The sequence below is a fragment of the Ischnura elegans genome, chromosome 1 (assembly GCF_921293095.1).
Source record: "Ischnura elegans chromosome 1, ioIscEleg1.1, whole genome shotgun sequence".
NCBI classification, from domain to species: Eukaryota; Metazoa; Arthropoda; class Insecta; order Odonata; family Coenagrionidae; genus Ischnura; species Ischnura elegans.
In genome coordinates, this window is record NC_060246.1 from 51,871,532 (window position 1) to 51,899,128 (window position 27,597).

The window sequence follows — 27,597 nt, forward strand, 5'->3', positions numbered from 1 at the left end:
ACTCCATGGAAACCTACCTTAATCAGTAGAATACTATAGTAATAATAATACCCCTATTAATTTCTCCACCACAGAAAGCTGATGGTCACTTGCAGAGCTTGATGAAAGCAATACAAATGGTTGGTAGTGCTAGTTGTGTTGTAGGCACCCAAAAATGCCTGATTGTTTTATTGAATTCAAGATACATAGGATAAAAATTGCAATTCAATCCTCAAAGACATGATAAACTTGAATGAACCCTGTCATTAACTTGTTTTAATTGCCTGGCATTCCATTTGTGTCTTTTTATTCTCCAGTGGTTACCTTGGTACACCAGTGGTGATGAATCATCTTTCTCTTGAAGTTGGATTCCTTGAGGTGATCATAAAAGGTAATGGAAAATTGAAAGGACAATGAAAATACTTACCTGCCTTTTGCCTAGTGGTCTCAGGGGAAGAATATGGGACATTTGGTGAGTTTTAGCTCTCCAAATGGCTTAAAGAGGTCACTCTTTTTTCTGGATAATTTATGTAAGTACATACATACATTTTTGAAAATAGTCAGTGGAATGAGAAAGGCGAAGGGTAGGAGGTTGATTTATTAATCATACTCAAGTGTTGAGTAAAAAGGCATTTTATATTCAGTATAATGCAAGTTTTATTAAAAGTAAGTTGAATTTTATGCATCAGAAATAGTACAACATGCAATTATGAATTCAGACTTTCTGAAATGCACAGGAGTATAATGATAAAGGACTTGAAAGCTTTACAATGGGAGCATGAATATATCATCTATATGTTTCACTTGGTTCACAAGAATTGCAGTATAAAAGATAGAACAATAACAAAGAAGAATAAATTCAAACTAAGAATAATGCATGTATTCATATTCTTGTGATCCAGGAAAGATTAATCATTGTATATTGCTTCAAAGTCCTCTGTGATTTTCATTGTCAACTGTGCCATGTAAAAAGAAAGCAAGCGCAAGTACATGTACAAAGGTAATGCCATATTTGGCTTCCCAATACAGATTGGTAATTGATACTCTAATAAAATGTGAGATAGAAAATGCTACCCACATTCTAGTTTTGTCATTTATAGTTATAATTTTTTGTCAAGTTTGTATTTCTAGTAGAAAAAGTTGTGTTGCATCAAAATGTACACCCTCTTACATTTGATAAAGAGCCATAAAAGGCAAGAAAAGTGGAGGCCTTGAAAATTGGCCAATGTCATCAGGTATTACAAGAAAACCCCGGATGAAGCCTTCTCTTTGCTTAAAAAAGAATCGATGGAACTTGGATCTCTTCCCCTTGGATTCAAGTTCCGCGTCTCTTTTTTCTATAAATATGAAGTTGTCTGATAAATACATAACAGACATTTTGCTCGTCTATGCAATGAATATACTTCATAAATGTAGCGATATAATTTTTGAGCGATTTAGCAATGTTAAGTGTAGTAATGAGTTATGACATTTACGTTAGTCTCTTAATAAATCACAACATCCATTTTTTACTGGGGCTAATATTATGATGATTTTCATAGTGATTTAAATTTTAAGTATTTTTTATTTGGGCTCATCACCTATATAGACTTAGGGTAATTAAATTTAATGATATTAATGTGCAATACTGATAAAAATGTGCTTTCATCTGAAATACTTTAAGTAGCTGTATATCATATTTTAAAAATAACTAGTAATATGATTTCTTGTGTCCTCTAATGCTTACTATGGGTTATTAACCTAATTTCTAAGTAATTATATTACTGTAGTACAATTATCTGATGTTTGAGTGGAAAAAGAACTAGGTGATATTATGTCTAAAAGCAGTATTTCTTAACTATCCAATACATAATGGCTTTCTTAAAAAGAAGTGTGTTCAAAGAGGCACCAATCTTATTGATATTTTATGTAAATTATTAACAGTTGATGTGCAGGTTATATGAAAAGTATGAAATTCTCTTGATGTGTCAGCTTTCTTTTATCAAGTATTGCTTATGAAAGTTAAAACTAATGGTGTATTTTTCACATGAAATGAGAGATGAAACCGTTGGGAAGGTCAATGTGCCTCCATAACCTTTGGTGGATGTTTATAGGGATTCTGGAATAGCCTCCAAAGGTGATTTAATTTTCAAGTTTCTGTTTTTCCTTAACTTTTTTTTTGCCAGGCTTCAACTTTTACAAGTCTGGAACTGATTTTCCTCATTATAGATTATGTAAAATATAATAGAATAGTATCAACTTATAATTACATATACTTTTTGATTTTCAAAGCTACATCTATTGGGTAATATTTAATGAGATTTTTTTACATTATGAAGTATTGGCATTAAAATTGATTAAAGCCATTTCCAATATTTTGATATGGCACGAGTTAGTAGATCCTTTTACCCCATGCCTAAGTATAAGAATAGACTTTGAACAAGGAGTTTTGCCTCTATCTGTTCAACTTGGCTTTACATATTTGCTGTCATAAAATAGCATAGAATAAATGTTTTCTTAAGCCCAAAGGTTAGTTGGAAAAGCAGTCTGATGTTGCAAAGTGATTTTCTTCCTGTCGGAATGAGATTAATTCATTCATACTGTGAAATAGAAAGCATTTATCAATTTTATTTTGTTTCACTAAACCTACTGCATGTAGATGAAATTTTTTAAATTTGAGTAATTCAGGCCTGCTTAATTTAGCTCGCTCGCTCAAATACTTGCTGGTCCCAGTTGATCACACTAATATTTTACCCGATACTATAGGTATATCAGGGTCCTTTTATCATTTTTTTGGAGGGACTTCTGACCATTTCAAGTAAATGATATATGTATGTGTACATAGAATTTTTTGAATTATTTTTTTGTCGTCAAGTGTAGCATAATTCAAGAAAGATTATTTTTCAAGGTATACAGAGAAGGACAACGTTAACACGAGAAATGAAATGCATAGAAAAGGGGTCAAATTGCACAATTATACAATTCATTGACATTTTGTATTGTTTTAGTCAACTGCTACACGTTAGGGTCTCTGACTTCAGCTGTGGTATTCCCTGAGCCAGTGGCTCCGTGGCCGTGGGCTCCAGATGTTGCTCCTCCTCCATGGCCTTTGTTTGCTGGTGGGGGGGATGAGGTTGGTGAATTGGGTGACTTAGGAGAGGTTGCTGAACCATTGCTTGTCTTGCTGCCTCTTCGAGATCCACCTCCTGCAGCAGTGCATTGAGAAAATTGGACAGGTGTGTATTTTATGTCTTTTTGAAGATCCAAATACATACTCTTCAAAACATACAAAAATGATAGTTTACTATTTGATTAATAATTATTACATAGGAGCTCATATCTGTCATGATGCTTCCAATGGATATCAACTATTCATTTTTTATTTTATTGCTTTGTTTTTTTATGAATAAGCTAGTGTTGTAAAACGGTGAAAATACATTTTATGGACATGTGTGCACGGTATGCATATACAGTAGAAGCCCAGTTTAATGAGTGCTCATTACTCCACGGAAATTACTCGCTAAACCGAGTGCTCCTTGTATCCGAAGGTGTTGAATAAACCCACTGAACTCTCATAATCATTTGTATTTAAATTTTTTGTTTCTGTGGTATTTAACGAAGTTTAACAGCTAAAGAGTCATAATCAGGCACAATATACAGTGCAACCTCGATAGAACGACACCACACGGTGCACTAATAAACACTCGCTATAGCGAATTGTCGCTTTGCCGGATGTGGAGCAAATAATAGCCAATATACCTGTTGCGAACAGATATACAGGAACAGGAGTGGTGCGGCGACAGATAAACATCTATCCGATAAACGTAAGCATAAATCCAGACGAAAGGCGATGTTTTTTTGCATCACTAAATTTCCTTACTCAAATAACGACTAACTATCCAAACAGTTTATAAGCGCCGCACTGAACAAAAATCATGCAAAGCATTGTTTCGTCAATCATTATATTTATCGAACGACAGTTTACCACATAAATTTGAGACTGAGCACTCCATTAACTTCATTTCTAACAGATCGCTAGCAATTACAGAGGTTAAAGAGTCTTGATGAAAGTCTTCTGGCGGTGAAACCCTCGCTATGGCGAGAGCCAACACCGAAAGGGTCTCGTAAAAACGAATTTTTTAACACGCTTATTATAGTGTCAATTGACGGTGCATCGGCTATCTCTCGTAATAGCAGGGGTGTCGCTATAGCCCGCACTCGCTTTAACGAGTTTCTGCTGTAGTTCAGTATCAACATATTTAGGGGGATTTTCAATTTTATAAAATATTAATTCCTCCAGTTTCGGTGATTTTATTCCCATTCTTCAATTTTTTGATCGCCGAAGAAAGCTGTAAAATCAGCAAAACTAGTCGGAATCAATATGTTTAGTATGCGGTGGAAGTTCCTGGATAATTTTGCATGTACATCATGCTGACAATATCAGTTTTGTCGAGTTTTTGGATCTTTAACAAGTACATAAGTCAGTTGAGAAAATAGGCCGAAAGGTTCACTGAAATATGGCATGATTCAGTGGTCGAAGATATTTCTCCCCATTAGAAATACAGTCAGCTTTCGTCTTTAACATTGCACTATTTATGGATAGTCCTGCAGACCTTTGTTGACAAATCCACTCGAATAGTGCAGATTCCATTTGTGGATATTCCCCTTGCTGCAAATATTTTTGACTGCTAGCTGTTCCTGGTTTGTTCACTACTGCACAAATTTTATCTTTCTTTAATATTGTGAACAACGTAAATGACGAGACACCACACTGCCTCCTGATATCAGTCTTTGAAGTCCAGCTACTTTCCCACTCGTCTATAATTTTAATTTTGATTTAAGGCCCTAATATTTACGCTTCCTGGACATGATGCTCTCGTGCAAACAACCTGATACTACAACGCCCCTGAGACTGAGTACACTCCACCCCTCCAAGTGAGTAAACTCCACCCCTTACCCAAACAAAGGACCCAAAGGAACAATCCATTGTTTTAGTGATTTGAATAAAGGGCTTGTTTTGGTTTTTCAGGCTTGTTTCTTTGCTACATATGCATGTGAAAACGTTTTTTGACTAGGCGAGGGTGTAACATGCATTTTGGGGGCAGTGTTTGGCTACAAACCGTGCTGACGCAGGGTTCTCCACCCCTCCTTTTTGGCTGTCATCGGACAACTCTCGCTGGCCGGACTGTAGTCTGAGGGTTTTTGGGAGAGTGATTGCGATTATATAAATGCTTTACTTAATGTACAAAATTTTCAGTTCCTCCAAAAAAAATAACCTTGGGCAATTTACATACCTACGATAAAAGCACCGCATGGGAACAGATTAGTGAGGATGCATTTGCTTCGTCGCAAAATTCGGAGCAGAATATTATTTTTGACGTAGGAGTCTGTACACAGGAGCTTTTAATCATTGTCAAGAGATTCAAAGGATCTGGTGCAGGAAATAGCAATTTTTAATTGTGCTCGCACAGTACATAGCCCTTGAAGGCAACCCGCATCTAAATTAAGCCATTCGTTAAAACAAATTTAAGGGGTTGCACGAAAGTGCATCACAGTTTTGCTGATATGATGTGACACTTTGAATCATGCAGAATTTTTGAGAGTATGAAGGGGAGATAATGAATTTTCACTATGATTGGTCCCTAAGAAGAGGATTTTTGCTATTAGTAGAGTATTTCTGTTTTTACAATTTTTTTTACAGTTGATTACTCGGCAGTGCTGAGTCCTCGCTTGCTAACCTAAGATTGATTGTTATTTTACGTTCTTGGTAATAATTGTAATTTTTCTACATGGCAATAGCTGACTATGTCTTGATGGAAGTACATTCCTATGCATAAATGAAATATTGAAATACACATCGGCGGATAGCATGCAACGACAGGTGACGTTGCTCTGACTTTCCATAAGTCGAAAATCAAAGTAAGGGTGCTGATCTAACTACGGCAATGTTGTGCTTTCAACTTCCATACCTAACACCGGAAAAGATGGAGGGGGTTTCACAACAATGTAAGTTCCCGTACGTAAGATGTTGCCTATAATATTATTATAGTGATCAAGCCAGCCAAAGAGGATGGGGGAGGGGGGGAACTAACCTCCTCTCACTGTTATCTTCCTCCCATTCCCCTCCCACTGATAACTGGACCTAACAAAAGAAGAATGTAAAATGGAACCACACAAAGCGTCCTCAAGACCATAAATCACATAAATGCTTGGACGTGACTGGCTTTAGGTGTTGTAGATCTGACATGCATCTTGTATTTTTAGTTTAATAGCCTGATAATACAAAACATAATAGTTAATGCTTGCTCAGCGGTGCATCGCCCTCGAGAAATATCTGTCGTTATACAGACGGTACACTTCGGAAGGAACTTTTTGACCTCGCTAAATCCGCTTTATTTTACATGTAAAACATAGGCCGTTTGGCGGTACGAAGACCATCCCTCGCTGAAACGTGACTCTCGTAAAATGCCAGCCATACTTGCTGAACCGGGCTTCCATTGTATTGTGTGGGTATACATTTTCCATTCAATGGTGTTCAATGCAGTGCATGTAATTGTGTTCTGGCTTTTAATTGTATGTATGATGTACCTACATGAATTTTATGAATTATAATTTGTGTATATCTAAAAATTACACAATTTTTATGTGTATTCATGCTGGGAAGTTGATTAACAGTGTATAATATGCACAGAAAATATTAATTTGTGGAGGATTATTTCTCGTTGAGTCAATAATAAACTCCATATGAGACATTGTTTGTTTTTGTACTGTCTATTGTTTGTTGGTATGTAGTTTGGTGTAATTCAATTTCAATTATTTATTATTAATAATGTTGAGTAATAAGTTTTTTATATGTACTTATCTCATTTCATTTCTTGCTGTCATAGTCATTAAAAATGTATTTTGTCACCATATGCTTTTGTGTACATAATGGGAGATATAGACCGTACAACCTTTAGAACCAGGCTACTCAGGATCCACCTTAGTGTACAGTACAAAGGATTATTCATTTAAGAGTCCCTTCATGTGAGGCCAAAAGGTGGCTCTTCAAAGTTGTGCCACTTGTAGTGGAATATTGTTCAAATGTAGCAGTTAACATATGGCAGTCATTAAATTCATTGTGCTACAGGAGTGTTGACAAAGCCTCCGCTACCACACGGTTATGTGAAGTGATGAATGTGCCACGCCAAGTAACCTCATGTGAAGGGACTCCTTTTAATCAAATGTAATATCTAGATATTATGTTTTTCTTAGTTATAAATTTAAGGGGTATTAGGTAAGGAAAATATATTGCCCCGTTGATATACCTTTCATATTATTTCATTGAGCATAAGCATAAGCAGAAGCAGGAGTAGCTTAAATAAAAGAGCTTAAGAAGCTTTGAAAGAATAATTTAGTGTGAGCAGGTCTGTCAGCAAGTACACCTTTGACAACATTTTTCATTGTTTCTGTTGAAGGAAAGATTTTGATTCCCACCTTGTTTGCTTGTATTTTCCATTGATTACCTAACTATTGGATATGATACTACTTCAAGACCAGATGAGTCTTATATTTTTGACTTTTTATTTCTAAGTGAATAAATTTTAGGCCTTCACTAATTTTTTTTTGGAGGAAATCTTCTTCCCTCTTATTAGTCATGATGCCTTTGATGCATTCCATTCCTTTGTGTGCGTAGTATTTTTTGATATTGATTATTTCTTTGAAAGATTTGTCATAGTAAGTTACCTATTTGTTCATTTCCATAATTAATAATCTTGTCTTTTATCACGTAAGAGTGTAATTGTAAATATTAATATTTTTTTACTTGAGTATTTTATTCTTCATAACAACCCATGGCCTAAAGGATCTAAGCAGCTTCATAAAAATTGCTGCCTTCTCAAATTTCATGTGGTAAATATTTTTAGACTTAAGGCTACAAAGAGTTCTCATGGAGAGTGCGCATCATTTCAATTTAGTATATTACTTATTTTGGTGTAAAAATGTCCCATAAAATCAGTTATGTACTTGTATTCTAGTTACTCTTGAAAATGTAAGTTGTGACTAGTTAGCTTGAATAGGTGTCCAGCAGTTGATTTATTTAATTTATTTCTCCATTTAATGAAAAATTTGACCAATCTTTTGTCTGTTCATCTCACATATCTATACATTTTTGATTGAAAATTTTTTATCTTTGAATGAGGTGTTAGTAATTTTGCTTATTAATAATAAAGTACTGCTGAGGAAATGCACCTATTCTGTGCATCAATGTATCATTAGCAGAAGTAGATATTAGGTGCTGGGAGAAATAATTCTTCCATACTCTGCTGTTAGACTGCTCACACTTGTGCCTTAGTATGCGTGTTAGTTTCTTAAATATCTGGTCCGAGTGGGCAAATGAGGCCACCTAAACATGAAAAAATATAAGTATTACATTTGCATGTTCATTATGTTGAATAAAATAAGTAAGAAAATCAAGCAAAATAGTTGCAAGTCATTCAATTTTTTGGGGCATGTCTGTAAATGGAAACCATGATTAAAGCTAATGTAGAGTAAGTAAATTTATCAAAGCAGAGTAGTTTGAAGATGGAAAGTGAGCTTAGGAATATATGTTAAAGATGCAGTGATGAAATAGTTTGAAGAAAAATTTATTAAGCCAGTACCATGCATGTAGATGATAATTAAGTCTTCATTTGAAGAAATTCCTTAGAAACTTATATGTATTCAATAAATAAGTGATTTACGTGAAGATATAACTAATCTCTGGAAAAGTTTTATCCCTTCGATGTAATGAAGTATATTTTTTAATACAGTGTCTTTCTGTATTGAAGGGATGGTCACACTATTCAAAAATAATGGCTTAAGCTGTAAATTTTTGGTGGTGAATGCTGCATTTCATCCTGAGTATGTTAACCACTCGAGCCAGATATCAGATGCCTGCTCTTAGGGTATGAGCATTTTTGAGGGGCTTTGTTTATGCCTGTATGGTAAGGTTTAGCAGGGGTGGTGGTGATGGTGGTGCTTGGAGGAGGGCATTACCGGCCCATTGCGTGCGAAGTGGCAGCCTTGTGGCGAGCGGGGTTCGGCGGGGGCCCACCTTACCGGCCAGCGAGGCTGCTGGCGACTGTGGTCGAAGAGATGCCATGCTTGGTTGACGACTTGGAGCTCGGATGCTACCACGACTTGCCCGTCGCTCTCCAGCTCCATGGAGCAATTTGCTGTCCCGCAGAAGGGACACATTCATCAGACGTGGGTTGGGTGTGTTGAAGATGGTTCGGTTTTCTCTCCATCTTGCCCTGTGCAAAGGAATTTTTTGTTTGAGATGAGGTATCAATATCAAAATATCTGTTGACTTCACCAAAAATATATGGCCTCAAATGATAAATATTGTTCTTAACTTTAAGTTTTAAAGTTACCCGGAGGCCAACAGTGGGCAGTCTTGAGCTGCTAATGATATTTAATTCAGCATTATTCACTTGAATTGAGGATAATTATAGTGGTAAAAACTTTCAAATTTTCTGACTATTTAGTATTCTATGTTGAAGATTGTGAGGTGGTGAAATTTGTTAGGGAAGGAGTGAGAAGATTCAGGAAAAGGGTTTTCTTATTATCGAAATCTTTGATTTTAATTTTTTCAATAATACAATTTTTACAGTTAGATGATATATGTATGTATTATGAATAGTGTGGGTTATATATTTCATTTCCATGAAAGAAATTTATTCTTAATTGCTCGTATAGGGAAGTTAAATATCTTTATTTCTGATAGAAATAGTTGATAACAAGCAACAATTGCTATTCATTATTGTATATTTTAATCTTTTATCCCAACAGAATAGTGTAAAATTCACAGTTGTTTTGAAGGAATCAACTTATTCAAATTGGCTCTGACTAAAGAGAATGTGTGTACTGATAGCTAGAGAGCACCTACTTGCTAAAAAGCCGGAGGACGACACAGAGAATTATGAACATTAGTGCAAGGCCGACCAAGACTCCAATCATCGCTGGGTCCACAGTCTGGATGGAAGTTTTTTGTTCTTTAATTGCTGTAGAGAAGAGAAGAGAAAAATGGTGATTATGTACATCTTGTTATTAATAATAAAGCTGAATTATATTGGTATTCTTTCTCATAAGAAAAGAAGGCATTGGTTGTGGGTGATCGTTATGCATTGAATCATGGTATCATCATATCACACATAATATTATAATCATCATAATCTCAAGCATAAGCCAAAAATCATGAATAGAGGAAGAAATCGTAAACCACAAAAAATGGCCCTGCTACATTTTGACTGAACTAAGGAATGCATGTAAGATGAGGGCCCAAGGGGTCTACTCTACTCCCAAAAATTTTCAATTTAAAATTTGAGCTGTCTGCTGCCCACTGCTAAGATCTATAATGGTATTTCTTGTCCAAATACTAGCACTATAGTTCTTTCTTAATTTTTTAAAATGACAGGTTAAAAAATACAAAATATCACAAGGTGTCCTAATTGAAAATTACTTAACCTATTCTTTTGGATTTTGTGACCTAACCTAACCTTAATTTAAGAGGGGAGTTCAATAATTAATGTAACACTTTTTAATGAAATGGGTTGTTTTATTCAGTATTAAAATACACCATGCTACATATTCTCAAATCTTTTAGTAAAACAACACTTTTTTTAAACGCAATCTCAATTAAATGCAATGGCTTGATGCGGCCTTGAAGCGAGGGCCTGGATGCCTGCATGGTACCATTTTACTGGTTGATGTGGGAGCCAATGTGGTACTGCATCAATAACTTCTTCATCATCCCCATTGCAGCGATGATGAGATGCGTAGCCCAACAACTTACCTTGCTTTTGTAGACTACCAGATCACTGTAGACATGCTGCGATGCTGCAAGTGCCTATGAATATCTGAGATACCCTAGTTTACCGCCAAAAGAAACTCCATCACTGCTCGTTGTTTGGGACGCACCTCTGTAACAGATGCCATTTTAACAGCTCCATATAGAGCGGTTACCAATCAGAATCCAATGCAACTATGCAGGATGATGCAGGAATGTTTGAAAATGTCCCACAAGAAATTCCAAGTTTTTTCAATCAAAAGTAACCTTGAAAAAAAAGTTGTTGCATTACTTATTGAACTCACCTCTTAAATGATATTTAATTATTTCCAAGTTTCACGATAAGGCTATGAAAGTATATGCTATTTTTTTTGGCTCTTATTGGTTACCCCAGAACATTAACATATAAACGTTCATTCACCCAACCAAGCCTTATTGGTCTTCACCCTGCTCAAAATGTATTCTTTAAATGCTATTTTTCTGTAACATCACTTTAATGGTGCACAAAAGCTTCTCCATTGCTTGAAAGAAGGTTACCTTTTCTGAATGGGTACTTTGGGACCATTTAGCAGCTGGAGGGTCTCCGACTTGGCAGGGAGGTAAAATGCGAGACTAATATTTCCATATGATGCAGCAAATAATTTTCCTAATTGAAATTTAAAAAATGTTCAGTTGGAAAAGCCGACAATGTAACTTTGAAAACACTGTGGTGTTGCTGACGCTGCTCTCACTTTCCACTTCCAGTTGACCTGATCTTATACTGTCTTATGTGGTTGAAAAAGATTGATATATGACAAAAATTGTCTTCTTCCATACTCAATGGTTCTTTTCATTTCTATTCGATTAATTTGAGCAATTTGATTGGTTGAGAATTTAGTTAATTGAGTCCTACTGTATCAAATTCATTATTTTGTATTTATGTATTTAGTCTGTCTCCTTTCGAAACGTGCTTTTAACGTGTAATGAAAGGCGATTATCAAGCATTCATTCATCTTTTTAAGGTGGGATGGTTGCAGAATTTAGAGTTTAGGCCCTTAGTTATTTCGTCCATATCTTTTGTTTACCTGGTTTACCCCCTGGTGGCAATTTAATCAACCATAAAAAAAACCAACCACTTCAATTCAAAATTGTAATTCTCAACATATTTAGACTCAGTATTTCAGGGTAAGGCTGTAGCAAGTGGAAGGAGGGCATTGGTCCAGGGGTCTTTAAATTTGAAACCCCTCCCGAAATGCTTACGAAATACACTCTAGTGTACCTCCTCCATTTGAACACTCCTCCCCCTCCTTTGAAATGTACCCCTCCACAGGTGCAAGCCCAAGTCCCCCAAGTTCTCCCCCCCCAATGAAAGCTTCTGACCCTGCTTCAGGACAGTTGGGAATTGCAGTAATGGCAGGCCAGCTTTAGCCTGCTCAAAACAGAAAGCAACGAAGAGAACCAAATGTGCATCTCGTGGGCGAGGTACTGAGCTCAATATCTATCCTCATCTATCTAGCCAAGAGTTGGATCGTCCTAGAAAATTTTTCCTCCTCCGAGATACAGCAGGAATCTACTTTTGTTCCCATGGACCTATTCAGGGGTGGTGTGGTGCGATTGGGGGCCCTCGGCTGGGGCTCATGATGGGGCCCTCCTTGCATTGGTTTAGGGATCTTTCCCTGGAAAATATTAGAAAATTGCATGCCTAGAAATGGATTTTGACGCTATTTGGGCTCTCCAAACTAGATAAAAGTTAATAGAAATAGCGAATTTGTATGAAAAAATACTATGAAAAGTGAGAATTTGACAGCTTATAAAATTTAATGATGCATTATATTTCTACTACCTCTTTAGTGAATTTGTTCCTTGAAATTGCACTGAGATCTTAAAGATCTTTTAAATAACCTTTTCGAATAACCCTTTCGAAAAAGTATCTCTTCTCTCTTATGATACCTTTTATTTTACTAACTTTTTAATGTAATCATTTCACACTTAATATGTTGAAAATAAAGCAAATCAATGAAATCTTAGAATTTTATGATTGCAAAAAATACTTTGGTTCAAGTACTTTGAATCTTTCTTTAATACGCCTTTCGTGTATGCTACAAGATAGACGCGAGCGTTGTGGGGGCTCCTTAGGCTCGAGCCCCTCGGCGATTGCCGACTAGCCGACCTGGTCAGACCGCCCCATGGCCTACTGTCCACCAATCCTAGCCAATAGGGTGGTTTCCTATTATTTTTTTATTGCCTAAATCGAAAGATTATTACTCCTGGAGTACGTATTTCGCGCTTTTAGATTTTTAAATGACGATATCTATTTTTCGCGATTAAATGAAAAGTGAAAAATTTCAAGCGCGCAAAAACGCGACGCGGAAGTAGGAAAGTCCGTGCGCCGCATTTCTGGTTCCCCCTCTCTCCTTGTGAAGTGACCTTGATCGAGGCTCTGAGCGCTGATAGGACGCAGGATGCTAGCGGATAGCTGAGTACCTTCCTGTCTGGTAGCGCATGGCTTAAAAAAGGTTTATTAATACCTTATCAAGCGAAGAAAACTTTCCGACCTTAGCCAGTTTTAATAGGTGATTATTAAGACATGTTTCCCTGAGCTCTGTGCCTCATGCATGCATTGGTAACCTCAGACGATGTATAACTCCTATCCTCTCGTGTAGAAACTAGGTCCCTGTGACGTCACGCGGAGCGGAATCGCATGGGCGCCAATCTGGCCTTTTTCAAATGAGGATAAAATTTGACCCTTGCCATTCGTCTAAACCGGTATTTCAAAAACCAAATAATTTGTGTATTATGAATACACTAATGGTGGGCAACGAATCGCAATCAATGCCTATCGTTTTTTTTGATGAAGGAAACTACCCTATTAGGTAATGCGACCATCAGAAGTGTAATTCAGACGTCTTTCCGTATTTTTGAAGGCTTAATTCATGCCGCGGGTGATTTATGTAATTTGTCATGTAATTATCGGTGCTAGGGTGGTAGCCTAGTTGATAGCACGCTTGGGTGCTGATCTAGGGGTCCCGGTTCAAATCCTGGGCGAAGCCTGCGGACACCCTAAATCAAAATCGTCGAAGTGCGAGGTGGCCCAGAGAAAGGAAGTGGCACCCTATCCTGAATGTCCGAAATTCACACACTCCCGCGATAAGTCCGCAGCGAACTACGAGGGCTGTCCAGAAAGTAATAGACGTTTTGAAATAAAAATGAATCAAGAGCTAATAACAATGTTTATCATATGCATTTTGAAGTTGAACTCTTTGGCTATTTTTCTACATAATCGCCATTTAAATTATTGCATTTATCATGACGTGGTACAAGTTTTAATACCCTCTCAGTTAAAATCTGCCGCCTATGGGTTCATCCACTGGTTTGCACCGGCAAGCAGTTTATATTTCGGGGGGTCCGGACCCCCCGAACTTCCCCCTCTCGCTACGCCACTCGTCAGCGGTGACCACCATCAGTGTTAAATAGTTACGTAGCGAGGTCTTCATCGAGATAGTTATAGTTGGTAGTCCCCGTGGTCCCTCAGCGACAAATCCGGGCTATACGGCAAGTTATTGAAAACTTTCCGTCCAAAACCATCCAAGAGCTCCTGGGTTTAAATTGCCATGGGTGGACGGGCGTTATCGTGGTGAAACAAAACTTTCTTGCTGAGTTTTCCCCGATTCTTGTTTTTGTTGCGCGTGTAGTCCTCGTATACCCTCACCTATTCAAACCAGCCTTCGGGTTGAATCAGTGAAAGAGTGACTAATCTCGTCTGCTGTCTGGAGAAGTACCTACTCCTGAATGTTTTGGGAAAGCCGAAATTCTGCATTTCTTGGAAACGACTTACAAAAGGCAACGAAAAAGATGGCTACGGCCTCCAAAATACTCGGAAAAGGGTTCTTATAAATGACTCTCCCGGACAATCTGAACCCCTGATAAAAAAAACCGCCCTTCGATTCTCAGTATTTTTGGACTCACAGGAACGAAAAATAATAGTATTTTTACATCTGATCTCAAGATGCTCGGAAGTAAGCTGATGAAATTATCGTCACCCGGACACCAAAAGACGTGGTTATATCAGCGGAGAGCCTACACCACAAATTGGTTAGGGATCAGGTGATAGTGGTGAAATGGAAGTAAGACCGCCGAATGAGGGGAGTAAATCGCTGTCCCAAATTGTGTAATAACGGTAGGGAGTCTTAAGGCCGTTTTACACGGTACGCGGAATTGCGCAATCTGACGTACGTGCGAAGGCGCAATCAAAATTGCGTCGTGTAAAGCGGTTAATTGCTAGAACACATGCGTAGATGCGAGACCGCAAAATAGCCCCTGTTCTAATTTATTTCATGCATTCGCGCATTCCACGCCATTTTAGAAATTAATGCAGCTCTAACCTGCGCAATTCCGTGCCCCGTGTTGAACGGCCTTTATGGGAGACCCACAAGCACCCTGGCAGGTGGAGTATGAGCGGGGAGTGGAGGGGGCGAAGGGAGGTAACTTAGTTTCTTTTTCCTTGAATAACTCAAAGACCGTGACTTGCAGTGGAACGCTCCACTAAAACTTATTATGGAGAAAAACTTTCACAGAATAAGTCTTAATCATTTTCCATATGGGATGGTACCGTTTTGAGATGTAGATAATTGGGATTTTGGAATTAAAACTTTGGATTTAAAACAACATTTATTGAATGATAAATTTAAATAAAACAGAAAATATGATACTTATAATCGGAAACATTTCCTGAAAGCGGTGAAAACACTCGGCGCTAATATTAAAGAATTTAGGTTAGATTCCAGGTCAAGGCCAATATCATTAAAATTTCGCACTTTATTTGCTCTTGCAGGCCACTCTGTCACGTTTACCTCTGGTTAGGCCACTGTTATTCCTGTAATTTGACTTTGTGGAATATATCGTAATGCTGTTCCTAACTCGGGGTCAGTCTTAGAGCTGCTAAAACACAATGTCCGTTTGCTTGTACAGCTTTGTCCTCTTGAGTGACCATAAATGCAGGGGTTGGTGACATCCATATTTCTGTAGGGTTTGGAGAGGCAGTTGTCCCAGCAGCTGATGAAAGATCACCCATCTCTCGCGTTTCCGCATTCCGCTTATCAGTGTTTGCTCTCCGCTCAGAGTTGCTCAAATTGGGAGATGGGTCGATATCAGCATTTGTGTCAGAGGGAAAATATTCCGAGGCCATCAGAAGAATTCGACACCCTTGTCGAAGATACTGTTGGATATAATTCCGTCACTCCTAGAGACTTTGACCGCAGCAGAACGGGCGCCGTCTCTCTGGAACTGTATCTCCCTTGTCAAGGTCAAAAACTCAACCCTCTTGCATGAGAAGCCTATATTTTTTTTACCAGTAAGAGATGAACTCGCAATCCCAGTAACCTCTATGACCTATACATTTGGTGATGAGCCCCTAACCTAGCAATTTTTTTCGGCACACAATGTTGAATCTTTGCGGCACAGATGAGTTTTCATTATCAGAGTAATTCAAGTTATGCCTGGATTTCGATGCGAATTCATGGCAATTAGTTTTTGCTTGAAAGAACGGAAAATTTGAGGCTGTTAGTGAATAATTGAGGCATGATCACATGGGCTGATCCATTTCACAGAACTCCCATATTTAAGGACCAATAGAGAGCGACTGCGCACATTAGAGTTTCTTGTCTAGAAAATTTCAGATGGAATTTGCTAAACAAATTACATTGTAAGAGTGAAAACTGCTGAACCTCATAAAATTTGAACTTTTTATTTGGAATGATAAAATTTCGCTTTCATGTCACAAAATCTTGTTTAGAATATAATTATGGGACGCTAAATGATCCCTCCGCACTATAGACTGGTGCATGCGGTTTGGCGTCTATAATAGATTCGTTATTTCGCGATTTAAAAAAATCTCTGCTTGAGGCTCGCGACGTGATGGGAAGTAGTGGTGGCAATTTAAATAATTTCAATTACTCTGAAATTGGAGAATGATGGAACGGGATTTGAGCGGTTGTCGAGAAAGGAGCATAAAATAAGAACATAGAATGGAAAATTTATGCGAGAGACATTCGAAAACTTTCATGTTATGCGAGACCGGGACAACAGTGAGGATGCAACGAAGAGAGGAGAGACTGACTGGTGTTCTTCACGGGCATCTGGCTATGATGTTTTTGAAATTATTACTCAATGTTGTGCTTGATGTCGGGAAGCCGATGAAATTTCATGTGAACGAGCCTCATTGGTGTGGAAACTCTACTTTCTTTGATAATTGAGAAAACAACCCTTGGAGACTAATGGATTCTCTTCTTAACTTCAAATGTTCCCTTAATAAATATGGTATTATTGAGAACTGTATTATGGCTGGGTTTCCGCTGGGGCGAATCATTTTGCCACTTTTTTTCTCGTCGCAAATTATAATATTCGACAAAAGTTGTGGACCCGCATCGAAATATAGCGTGCAAATGTGATTTAAAATAGCCTAATCGGGTTTTATTCAGTCAGAATATATGCCTCGAAGTTCCCGCCCAGATCATACCTCGTCATTTAATCCGGTGATATCATTCCTGTCTTGAGCAAGGGGATTTTCTTCCTGCTGGGGACTACTTACCGACGCACTCAATGGTGCCGTCACTGTTGGTGAAGGGCATCCTATCGAAGCGACAGGCGCACCTCCCGTCGCGGCATTCTGTCTGTACGTTCTCGCTTTCACATTGATCGTGGAAGAAGCAGGACTCGTTGACCACCGCCTCTGCAAGGAGGAAAGAGAAGAAAACTGTTAAATTTTTGTCGTTATTTGTTGGAGGTCAAACAGTGAGGGTAGATGCTATAGGGGGGACAGAGGGACAAATAGACCGCGGAATTTTATGCGAATACATTTTTCACTCAAAAAATCTTTCTTCAAAGAGAATCGCAACATTTTCATCGAAATATTGCCATTGAAAATTAAAAAAAAAATGTTTTAGGTCAATCGGGACCCTTCTATGAGATCGCGATCCCGCCCGTATTGCCAGCTATTGCTGAAAAAATCCCTATTATTGCAGAAAGTTACATGGAATCTCAATTTTTTTTATGTACCTGTGTATGACATGGTGTGATCGTTTCTTTAACTCTTACATTTATGATGGCCACCATATTGTTTAATAACCATTACAATCCATATTATTTCACAATTTTAGATTTTTTTGTACAAAAATCTAGTTGCTCTTTACATTCTCTTTCTTGTGTTATAAATGTCGTGAAAAACACCTGTCCAAGACTTCCATAGTGGATGACTTCGGCAAACTGCAATGGCTAGCATTTGAGTATTTATGATGGATTCGCCGTTATAAAAACCGTATACTTCCTGGAAACACCGTGTATGGCCTTCAGTAATAACCGTGGGTGGTGGAGTGCTATATTTTAATTCTCTCGAGCTAGATCCTATTTCTACTGCCTTAAACCTCAGAATTATGCCGTTTACCACCTCCTCGCGGAGATGTGCGTTAGTCACCGACCCAGTGGTAGGGTGAGCTACTCTTTTTTTAGTGGAGAGTCAAAAATAAGTGGTACGCATTCTTTGCAAACATTGTTCTGTAATCTGAAACTTTGAAAAACTTGCAGACTGATTATTACTGTGATTTTCATTGGAAATGTGGTGGACTTCAAGGACGAAATCGTTGTATAGAGTGTATAAATTTGGTCATGAGAAATATAAAATAGAGTAAAAAGAAACCAAAGAAATGGCCTACATGACAATGGTTCGACCTGAACTAGAATATGCTACTTCGGTGTGGGATCACCATGGTAAAAATGAATCTTTAAAGCTTGAAAAAGTTCAGCGAAAGGCGGCCAGGTACACTCGAGGGAAACATAAAAGGGGGGAAAGTGGAGGGGCGCAGCTAGGAATTAAGGCTTGGGGGGGTTTAGGAGCAACTAATACCGGGTGTGTGGAGGTATGGACTACCCACCAGGATAAGCGGTAAATGCGAGATTAATACATGACGGAATTTTAAGTAAGCGATTCAAAATGGTGAGTTTTACGGCTTCCTGAGAGATATTTTATTAATCCTTAAAATATTCTATTAGTAATATCAATCCATTAAAGTAAAATGGATTAAACTTAAAAATTTCTCTTAGCTCTGGGGGGGTTATCCTCCAAAACCCCCCCTCGCTGCGCCACTAGGAAAGTGTGACAGCTATGCTAGGGTGTTTAGGATGCAAACCTGTAAAAGTGAGAAGAACCATAAATAGGTTATGTGGGATGTACAAAGCCTTCACAAAAGAGCGGGGTTGGAAAGAAATTGGCCTAAAGCTGGACTCACCCTGCTACATAGGAAGGAATGTTCATACATTCAAAATTAAGTAAAAAAAACAGAAAATAGACATTTTGAAAAAATCCTTCCTACATAGAGGAATAAAGTAGTGGAACGACCTACCTGAAGTTATTTTTAAGATCTTCCCCGCAAATGCGAAAACTTTTAGGAATAAGTGTTCATTTGTTGGTCAATTTCATAGTGGTTTATTAGGGAGAGTTTGAAATTGGGTTATTTGGGTCAATATTCATTGTTAGTTGTATGATATTAGAAATAATGTTTTTATGAAGTGTTTGAAATTGGATTATTTGGGTCAATATCCATTGTTAGTTGTATGATATTAGAATTAATGTATTATTTTTTACTATAGGTGCCTTTTCTGATTCTTACTTTGTTATTAGATAGGTAGATTTGTTATTCATGTGTCTAAATCTAATGCTGCCACCAGGCAATAGCCTTCTTGCAGCAATATGTAATAATAATAATGGGAGCTTGCTGCCGGCGCTGTCCGTGGGATTGAAGCAGTGGGGAATATGGATGTCGCGAGCAGGCGGATTGAATGGAGGTGAGAGAGGTAAGGAGGGAAGTTTGGTCCTCGGCGAGCACTCGTGTCAAGCGGGTGCAAGGGAAAAGGGACTAGACTGAAGCATTAAAGCCGAAGAGCCCCTTTCCTTTTGCCCCTGGTTGAAATATGGATGAAAAAATGGGGTGCATTCGTTTGATAAAAAAAAATATTTATTTGGCATTGTGCGTTGAGAGAATATGGGAAGAATATTTGATAACTAGTCCTAAAATCGTTCACGGAAATGTCTGTGAAAGGCTGGCGACTGTAAAGGAGAATGGGTGACTACCTTTATTATTTCCAAAGTTGCTGATAAAAGGTTGGCTACAAGGCATACTGCACGCTTTCATCTTATGACTAAACAATCATAATGAGTTTTCGAACTCGATAAAATTCTGTACGAATCTAATCCTTTAAATTATCAGTGCTGTATAATTTTAATCCATTAATATCAGATTGAATACTTTTCACTTTTCCATTTTGAGAGGAATACGGGTAGAGTACAGTGATATGGCAAATTAAAGTGACATGCGGGCTGTTCAAGAGTAATACGTGGGAATGCAATGTGTTGTTTAGGTCATCCTATTTAGAGAGACCAATGTTATTGAATCGTGCGTGCATGTACCACCGTGAGCGGTATCCGATTAAATTAGTGAGCCATTGAAAATTTTGTGGACTTCATTAGCAAGACGGAGATTTTGTAGAGATGATTCAGGCATAATGCTCGACAGCGAATAAAGATGAATTAATACCAAAAAGGGTAGATATGCGTCTAGAGGTGCTGTATCAGCCCGAAGAAGCCTCGGTCTAGTGACGGGACGCGATGGAAAAAATGTAAGGAAGACCCCATCATACATCGCGATGTATCGTCTCTCAGACAAGCGGCGCGTGAGGATGATGCGGCTTCGAGCAATATAACCTCGGCAGCTGCTGACCTCGCTATTTCCACCTCTCACATCCATTTGTCGATAAAACACGTGTTTGAAATTTATGGAAAAATTTCTTACGGAAGCTAAAGGGCAGCAGGATAAATGTCGCCTTCTACAGAGCTGGAAATGAAAATTGCCTAGAAATGTTTTTACCATGCAATAATATACTTTATGCATTTAATTACATAAGCAAAGGCTAAAGTTCCTTTACTTATGAGTTAGGAAAATTCTGACTGTATTAGAAAAAATGGAGCATCTGGGAAACTTCCACAATTGAAATTATCATCGACGAGTCGATTTCAGCATCTCTGGATGTCTCACATGCCAAAACCGTGGGGTAGAATTATTTTTTAATGTTGGGAATTGCTCATCGAGTGATTTTCAATTGCAAAAATATACCTTAAACGTGCATTCATTCGTATTTCAGCCTTTTTGTATCACCACCTTGTTGATGCGTATTGTTTTGTGTCGAAATCTCTAATCTGGGAATCGGTGGGAATCGAAGAGGGTGCATAGTTGCGTCATATGTTCCGAAAAATATATATTTATGTAACAATTCTGATCAAACAGTAACTAATAATTAAATGAATCAAAGATAAAACTAAAGATGTGACCTGAAACACGGTAAAATGATATCGGAGAAGAGAGACAGGGCCGCAGGGACCTGTAATTTTCTCGCCCTGAGAACGAATAATCACGCAAGGTATTTAATCTCGCTTTCGCAGAGTTTATTTTACCAAAAAGCACAATGGAATCAATTCAACGAAAAAAGATCAATTAATGAATGCGTCGAGTGTGACCAAAATTTTAGCTATTATCAGTGTCTCGGGAAGAAGAAGACCTGTTGGCGATGGTACGAATGGACAATGAGGAGCGCACATCCAATTGGCCACTCTTCGAATCCTAGTGAGTGGCTGTGACTGATGCGTCTGTGATGTGATTGAGACTGCGCCGTTAATCTTCAAAGAATGACCATCCAACAAATGACTATCAGTTGAATTGCCTACGAGAGATATCTAACGATTTGATCGTTGGATCATTCTTCCTCATAGAATGATTCTCCAAAGTCGTTAGAACATTAATAGCTTTGCTTGGTTTCGCTATTATAAGGGCCCTCTTCGCTTCTATAGCGCTGAGGTGTTTTCCCCGTCCCGTTCCTTCCGCTCCTTTCCTTTCCCAGAGGCGTAGTCGGGCTCCTATCGCGGCGGCGCCTCTTTCCTTTTCCCTTCATCTCCAGCCCCTCCCCGGGTGATCGGGCGTATAAGCCACGGGCTTGGTTCCCGGCCCCGGTGTGTTGTATCCTTGGAGGGCTCCCCTTGAGCCCTCAATCCATTGCCTACGAGAGACTGACCGTTTGAATGACTAATATCTGACCGTGCCATTACGCATGTGTTTGTCTGACCGTGCCATCACACATGAAAGTTAAAAATGGGATGTTTTCACTATTCAGAAAGTTACAAGGGTGGAAGAAGGGCGGCAAGGAACAGATGGAATGTTTGCGAAAGTGAATGTCCGTGTCATAATGAAAGAGTCCTTGATGGAACGCAAGGGCACTAACATCTTGCACCGGGGAATGTCGTTAAAGTTGCCATGGGAATCAAAGAACCTGGGTAGCGTAGCTGTCTGCGCAGTCGCCCGGAAAGCCAAAGGTCCGTGATTGATTCCCGGCGAAGGAGAATTTTCGTGAAAATGTAAATTTCACCACCGTTTACGCGGCAGTATTAAAGTATTCCATTCGTATTTATTGATTAGAACTTTAGCTATCACCTTGAAATATTTAGGGTATATAAAGTAGAGCCTTTCCATCATTTACCTGTTCATCGTACATGCATATAAAGTGAAAGCTATCATTTCCGAACACAAACGGTCCTCGAAAATGTCTCCGTAAGTGAGAGGTGTTCATAAGTCGGAGGTAACCTAAATTAAACCACCAGTACTATAATGTAGAAATTAAAGTCATCCAAATGAATTTTTTGAATAAAATAACTCTCAATTTTTGAGATATCTTCAGAAAACCCATGGCGATGGTGTCCAGAAAAGAGTAAAATGGTGCCTTAAAAGTGTTCGTAAATGGGAGAGTGTGTATACTGTAGAGATTCTATTATTATACAAATGCATATCCTTCTGTCGGGGAGTTGAATACTGTCCTAAAGTCAGAGATGCCCGTAATCAGAGGGTTCACTGTATATCAACGAAAATCCTAAGGTCAAATTTTAGTATTTAAGATGCAGGAAAATATTGAAAAAGGCTCCATATGCCTCGAAATTTTCCAAATGATAAATTTTTTATAAGTAATCACGAAAAACGGCAAGTCGAGCGGGGGTAAATCGTCCTCTTGACGGTAAGTATCCGTGAGGTGACCGAAATAGTTTTGCGCATACATATATAAATGGAACTACTGCGATGAAAGAACTTTTAAGTTCCCTGTTGGTAGAACTTAGTTCGGACATATGCTTCACTGCTCATAATATCACTCAGGATTGCAAGCCAGATATGCCCCACTTATAAATTCTCGTCATCGCGAACAAACGAGACAACATACGACGGGAACTTCATACTGCTAGCGCTCGAAGAAAGCAGAAAAATGAATGCATTATTGCGTACGCGCAGCAGGATTGGAGCTCGTTAGTAGATCGCCAACCCTCCTATGCGTGCAGAGAGTTTCCATCTTGGGCGCACTGGGCCTTAGGAGAGGCGAAATGCCTGGGAATGGAGCGATCAATCAACGGCTACCGGGCTCCGTCGCGTCTGCATCTGTCGGAGCAATACCTGCGCAGATTTCAGACGCAGTATTAATTGCATAACCGTGCATTTCTGACCGAGGCGCAAACAGAAACAAGCATATCGCAAATATCCCCGGATATCGAGTGCTTTCGTCCGTGCTGAATGAGATCGGCCAACGTGAGTGAAACTACTGGTTGGTGATAGATTTCTAGAAACTATTTAACGGTTTGGCGAGATTTATGGACTGGGAAATATGATCAACATCATGATATAATTGGATAGGGAGCAAACAAGGTCTCACAATTTGAATCTAATTGCACCCTCGCAATCATTGGCGGATTTAGGGGGGGGGGGGCGTGGGGGCACGTGCTCCCCCAGATGCTTAATATGTAGACTAGATTTTTAATACGGTTGTAATTACGTTCGTTTCATTTTGTGTATTACGGAGACTCAATGATTTAATTTAATATTAATAATTTTCTTATCAAATAAAGAGAATATATTCTACAGTAATTGTTATTTTTTTTAAAATCTCAAGTATAAAAAGATCAGTGAGACCTTGTGCCCCACCCAGAAAACATTCCTGGATGCGCTCCTGCTCGCAATAATGGTATCCCTCTGGAACTAGACCCAAAGCATACAAAATATAGCAACATTAATGCTGGAGGAATTTGCTCTGTACTCGTCAACGTTGTATGTAGCTATAATATTCTGTTGAGAAACCCATCTAACTATTCTTTTATGTTTCGAATTTCAATAGAAAGTCATCGTGATGGCTTCATTAGCAGTTATTTCGGAGCATTTTTTCCTAAGTGTTGATGACATTCATCCAATTTTTTCTCTCTATTATGTTTGCAATACGGTTGAGATTCATGTTGTCATTGTTTCTGCATTTTTCATGCATTATATGATCTTCTCTCGTCCTCTAGTTTTATACCCCTCGATATTATCTTGATAGTTCCCTATTCATTATTTTTTTTGGCAATCCTTCTACTCTTCCCTACTCCATGACACTTTTACTCCATAACACATCCACTACAGAAGGGCAGCGAGAATTCTTGAAGGTAGACTAAACTTCCACATGAGTGCGACTGCCTCTTTTGTTGCCACCTGTGTCTGTTGGGCTGAAACATACGGATGTATTAAATTAGCGAAGGAGGATTGGTTATTTAAGGATGCGAACTGTCACTGGGGCCATTAACTTTAATGAGAATATACATCCCGGTTTGCCAGAGAGATTTTTTAGTTGAATTGAGGTGGCGTGAAGAGAAACGTGTGGTCGATGTGACCAGTGGCGTAACTAGGAATATGCTTTGGGGGGGATGAGGGAGATTTGGGAGGGATGTGGAGGCTTTGGGGGGGATGTGGGGGTGGTGGGGGCTACCCCTCCAGGAATCGGGGATTTCAGGAAAAGTTTTGAACAATAATGCCTGAAAATGCTTTTTACATCATTTTTGCACTTAAAATTTAACTTTTAGCAGATGCAGTTATTATATATCAAATCCAGACAAGATTTTCATGTAATTTTTTGATTTCGCAGAGGCTTTGGGGGGGGGGGGGGGGATACATCCTCTTACCCCCCCAATAGTTACGCCACTATTTACGAAAGATCGGACTTAAGTTTATCGTCCCCTCGATCGATGCATCACTAAAGTGTCATCTATGCTGCTTTTAACTTACAATTAGTGATTAAATAGTGATTGGCATTACATAGGAAAATTTTGGGTGCTAACTGATTTGAAATGCAAACCTCGGAATCTGAAGCCGGTGATCAAGGTCTTCTAATGAGGATCCACTAAAAATATGTTAATCAGGTAGGAATTGAGCGGCGACTCTCGAAATGGGTTTCCATAAAGTTACACTCTTTCCCTTTTCTTTGGGAACTGCAGTGCCGAATTAGTGAAAATTATTTCTGCGGCGACTCCTCGTCCATCTCTGTTCTACCTATATCGTGTGGCTTTCCAACTCTAACTGCCATATCCAACCGGGAATTTCCGTAAGAGGGCGGCGGGGATGCTGGGACAATCCCCTCCTCCTTTATTTCCTCTCTGAATTTCTCATCCCAACTGGAGTGAATCTCTGTTTCATTGACTCTTTCGTAGGTCTACCATTCATTCACCTCTGATGTATGCTCAATTGCTCATGCAATTTGTCTTTGCATGAGAGGGTAAACCTAGTCAATGGAGGAAGAGCAGAGCTGTAAAATCGGTGATTTTACTCGATTTCTTAATCGGCTGGTCATGGTGTTCAATATTTTAGAATTTAAATACATTTAGCTTCTGCAAATTTGTGAGTTCGTGTTTTTAAATGTGTTTGGCATAAATAGACCGATATTGTCGCAACAGACGATTCTCTTGGAAAGAACATAAATTACTGAAAAGTAAATTGACAAAGTTTATAATGTTAAATCATAGTAGAAAAATTAAGTCGCTCTGACATGATACTATTTACGATAAACATGCATGCTCATCAAAGTAGTTTTTAGTTTAAACATTCTGAAAATGACTTAAAATAATAGCAGCATTATGAGACTGCCTATATACTTAACCACGTGGCAAGGAATTTATTAAATTTGTATTTTTACTTATGGTAAACTCTGCAATTTCAACTTTTACCATGCTACTTTTTATGTATGCTATTTAGTATGTTATTTTAAGAAGCTGAATATTCTTTGATGAATTTTCTCTCGATTTTGAGGCATGGGCGGATATACGAAGATAAAGATTTGATAATATTGATGACTGGTCGTTTCTCGTTATGGAAACCATGGAAAAGTTCATTTGAAATTTGCGTTTTTTCATTTAAGGCGTTAGGGAAAAATGAAATTTTTTAAATGTGTTCGAACTCTGTCAGCTAATTCGATTCATTTTGAATACATTTTGTGAAATGAGAGCGTCGTAAAATGTAACATTTGCCAGAGGATCTATATCGGTTGCACAGCTTTAGACCTCCGCATCAGTTTTCCCTCCTTGTTGCTTTACACCCTAACTCTATCTCTCTTCTCCACTCTCCCTTCTCTACTTGTTGGCTGCATAACCTATGCACTTCCTTGTGGTAAAAGGCGGAGTTCAATGAATGTTCGAGTAGGACTGGAGAAACACTCTACGTAAAATTGGCCGGTGATATTAGTGGGAGGCGGGGGAGAAGGTATTGGACTCACACAGGGGCGCAGCCAGGAATTAAGGCTGGGTGGGGTTTAGGAGCAACTAATACCGGGGTGTGTGGAGGTATGGAATACCCACCAGGATAAGCGGTAGGTGCGAGATTAATAAATTGTAGAATTTTAAGATAAACGGTGTAAAATGGTGAGCTTTACGGCTTTCTGATGGATATATTATTTATCCTTACACTATTCTATTAGTAATATCAGTCCAATTAAGTAAAATGGGTAAAACTTAAATATTTCTCTGAGCTCTGGGGGGGGGTTTAACCCCCAAAACCCCCCCTCGCTGCGCCACTGAACTCACATACTGTCAACTAAACGGAGGCGATAAGTTACATAAATTCACCGTTCGACTGGTCGAAGGCCTCCTTCAAAATGGAGAGCGGTGTCCCGTCGACGAGTTGTATTTTGGCCTCGAACCCTCTTGTTACGCGAGGATTCTTCTTTGCACCTCTTATGAGTTCAACTCCTGGAAATAACTCCCAGGCATTTATCGCATTCGGAGATCGTCTCACGTATCGGAGATCATCTTGCTCATCTATCCGTACATCTCTGATAATATCCGTTCGATATACTTCAATATAAGAATAGAAGACATAAATGAAAATAAGGCAGGACCAATATAGATTTACTCATTTTTATATCCGATTATTAAAAGAAATCAACTACATCTGGACTGTTGAGATACTAATATACCGTATTACGAAGGTGCTGTCTCTTATTGGTGCCTAGGCCGTGTTTGTTATAAGGGTTGTGCTTCACTTCGCTATTAGCTATTCATGAATTTGTATTGGAATGAAAAAGGATCTTGGGAACAAAAGTATTCCTCGGAGTAATTTTTATGCCAATAAAATGAAGCAATCGAATTATTAAAGTGACGAGAAATAAAATCAAAAATACAGTTTTTCGGGCCTCATGGCTCCATCCGTAGGAATTGGACCCCAGGGATCACTTATATCGTATAGCTTCGGCTTTTCCCATTCCAATCTACTCTGTGTACCTCCTGCTACTAAATGACATCGAACGCCATTTTTCAGGGCGTTCAGGATTTGTTGGTATTAAAAGACTTTACGAGCAAACTATTTTCTCTGTTTTACAAGGTTTTCTGAGAATTTGTAATTTTTTCAAATCATAAAATACATTTGCAATTTTAATTATTAACTCGATTTCGAATATAATTTCGTGCACCTGTAAAAAGGGAATGG

At 38.6% G+C, this 27,597-nt stretch overlaps 1 protein-coding gene across 2 annotated transcripts in view; it reads right to left on the reverse strand.

Annotated features, from left to right (window-relative positions):
- Positions 1-623: 623 nt before the first annotated feature.
- LOC124160558 overlaps positions 624-27,597 on the reverse strand; it is a 283,807-nt gene continuing 256,833 nt past the window's right edge. The window contains exons 3-6 of one of the 2 annotated variants that reach the window (XM_046536438.1): positions 17,331-17,471; positions 9,866-9,980; positions 9,037-9,230; positions 624-3,164 (exon numbers count right to left, since the gene is read on the reverse strand). In XM_046536438.1, the coding sequence (XP_046392394.1) occupies positions 2,974-3,164; positions 9,037-9,230; positions 9,866-9,980; positions 17,331-17,471 (641 nt within the window). In that variant the 3' untranslated portion in view covers positions 624-2,973. Of the gene's footprint in view, positions 3,165-8,973; positions 9,231-9,865; positions 9,981-17,330; positions 17,472-27,597 lie in introns of both variants that reach the window. The other variant, XM_046536429.1, reaches the window with a different exon arrangement.